Raw genomic sequence first — 2,500 nt, 5'->3', positions numbered from 1 at the left:
ATTATTAGAATATCTCTTTCTCTCTCTCTCTCTCTCTCTCTCTCTCTCTCTCTCTCTCTCTCTCTCTCTCTCTCTCTCTCTCTCTACTCACACAGACAGACAGACACACACACACACACACACACACACACACATCAAAAAGTGCAGATTATTAGAATTGAAGCCATGTATGTATGCTCGTATGTATAAGATGTACATACTACTACTACTACTACTACTACTACTACTACTACTACTACTACTACTTATACCACTACTATTTGTATTACCACTACCACCGTTACTACCACCTATGAATAAGCTTGTTTGTGTGTATATATACCATGTTGACGGCTTTATATAAACGAATAATAGTAATAATGATAATAATAATAATAGTAGTAATAATAATAATAATAATAAAAGAGGAATATTACTGGCATTTATTAATTATTTCCCAAACGTAAGAAAACCAGGCGTAACGAAAACGAGAGTCAAGTGTATTTTCTCGTAAGGAAGAAAAATGTTTTGAACGAAAATATGGTACACTAAACTATTCATTAAACTGGTTCCTACAGGTTAGGTTAGGTTAGATTAGGTTGATTTGTGTTTAGTTAGGTTGAATTAGGTTTGGTTTGGTTTGGTTTGGTAAGGATAAGTCAGGTTAGGTTAGCTTAGGTTAAGGTTGGGAAGGTTAGGTTAGGTTAGGTTAAGGTTGGGAAGGTTAGGTTAGGTTAGGTTAAGGTCTGGGTAAGTTAGGTTAGGTTAGGTTAGGTTACGTGAGGTTTGGTTAGGTTAGGTTAGGTTAGGTTAGGTTAGGTTAGGTTAGGTGAGGTTTGGTTAGGTTAGGTTAGGTTAGGTTAGGTTAAGTTAGGTGAGGTTAGGTTAGGTTGGGTTAGGTTAGGTTTAGGTGAGGTTTGGTTAGGTTTAAGTTAGGTTAGGTTAGGTTAGGTTAGTTTAGGTTAGGTTAGGTTAGGTTAGGTTTGGTAAGGATTAAGTAAAGGTTTGGAAACGCTAGGTAAGGTTAGGTTCTGTTTAGTTAATCCTTTCTCTGCTAATAAGTTTATCATAGCCATCTACAGCTTTTAAAAGACTAAATTTCCTCACTAGTCTCAAAAATTATCTTTCAGTAGCTTAGCAAAGACGAAATCCTTATCCATGCCCTTGTTTCTTAACGTGAATCAAATAAAGTTTCAAGATACGTATTCTCAAAAATTTTCAAGACTCTCACCCTCTTACCATTAACACTAGCAGGACTTTCTTGTACTAATTTTGACACCCTTGACCCAGTACTCATCTTACATAAAACAATATCGTTGCAGTGACCTCAGTTAACCAAAGACCATGGCAGAAGAAAGGGTGAAAGTAATGTTAGGTTAAGGTCAAGTTGGGTTAGGCCGAGGTCAAAGGTTACGTTTAGCTCAGGGATAAAATTCAGTAGGATTGGGAAGAGATGTTATGTTATTCCATCTGATCTGAAGGTTTAAAGATGATGAGTCACCACCCTGCCGTTCCCAACAACAACAACAACAACAACAACAAACAAGACAACAACAAAGACAACAACGACAACAACAAACAACGGACAAACAGACAACAACAACAACAACAACAACAACAACAACAGACAACAACAACAACAACAAAAAAGACAACAACAAAACAAGACAACAACAAACAAGACAACAACAACAAAGACAACAATGACAACAACAACAACAACAACAACAACAACAACAACAACAACAACAACAACAACAACAACAACAACAAACAAGGCAACAACAACAACAAAAGGAAAGAAGATTGAAAGAACTTGAGAGAGAGAGAGAGAGAGAGAGAGAGAGAGAGAGAGAGAGAGAGAGAGAGGAGAGAGAGAGAGAGAGAGAGAGAGAGAGAGAGAGAGAGAGAGAGAGAGAGAGTTAGTTCTACGTAATTTAAGATGAAAACGCTGGTCTCCTGGCAACACACACACACACACACACACACACACACACACACACACACACACACACACACACACACACACACACACATGACGTCAGGAAGGTCCACCTCTCTACCTGGTCTATAAATATCACACACCACTGCACACCTTAATTGACTTACACCTGGCTCTTTCAGGTAACCCTCCCCACCCTACCCCTCCCCCCCCCAAGCACGGGTCTTCCTACGTCAGTGAGGTGAGAGGGTTAGTGATGGTGGTTAAGGAGGAGGAGGTGGAGGAGGAGGAGGAGGAGGAGGACTAATTAACCTGTATTTCAATTATCGCCTACCTGATCAAATTATAATTATTCTCCTTGCTGTTTGTACTGTAACTAATAATAATGTTATTCTACTACTACTACTACTACTACTACTACTACCACTACTATTACGTTGAAAATGCTTAACTACATAACTGAAAAACTGATAGCACTATAATTTGCCTTCTCACACACACACACACACACACACACAAGAAAGGAACAGGTAGAATAAACAAACAAACACACGAATATATAAGACGAGAACCACAAAC

At 38.5% G+C, this 2,500-nt stretch overlaps 1 protein-coding gene across 1 annotated transcript in view; it reads left to right on the top strand.

Annotated features, from left to right (window-relative positions):
- LOC135094873 (ras-related protein Rap-1b-like) overlaps window positions 1-2,500 on the top strand; it is a 19,090-nt gene that overhangs the window by 12,252 nt on the left and 4,338 nt on the right. The window contains exon 5 of the mRNA XM_063995348.1: window positions 2,104-2,170. Coding sequence (XP_063851418.1) covers window positions 2,104-2,170 — 67 coding nt within the window. The remainder of the gene's footprint in view (window positions 1-2,103; window positions 2,171-2,500) is intronic.

The sequence above is a fragment of the Scylla paramamosain genome, chromosome 47, assembly GCF_035594125.1.
Source record: "Scylla paramamosain isolate STU-SP2022 chromosome 47, ASM3559412v1, whole genome shotgun sequence".
Lineage (NCBI taxonomy): Eukaryota > Metazoa > Arthropoda > Malacostraca > Decapoda > Portunidae > Scylla > Scylla paramamosain.
This window is presented reverse-complemented; position numbering and strand designations above follow the sequence as displayed.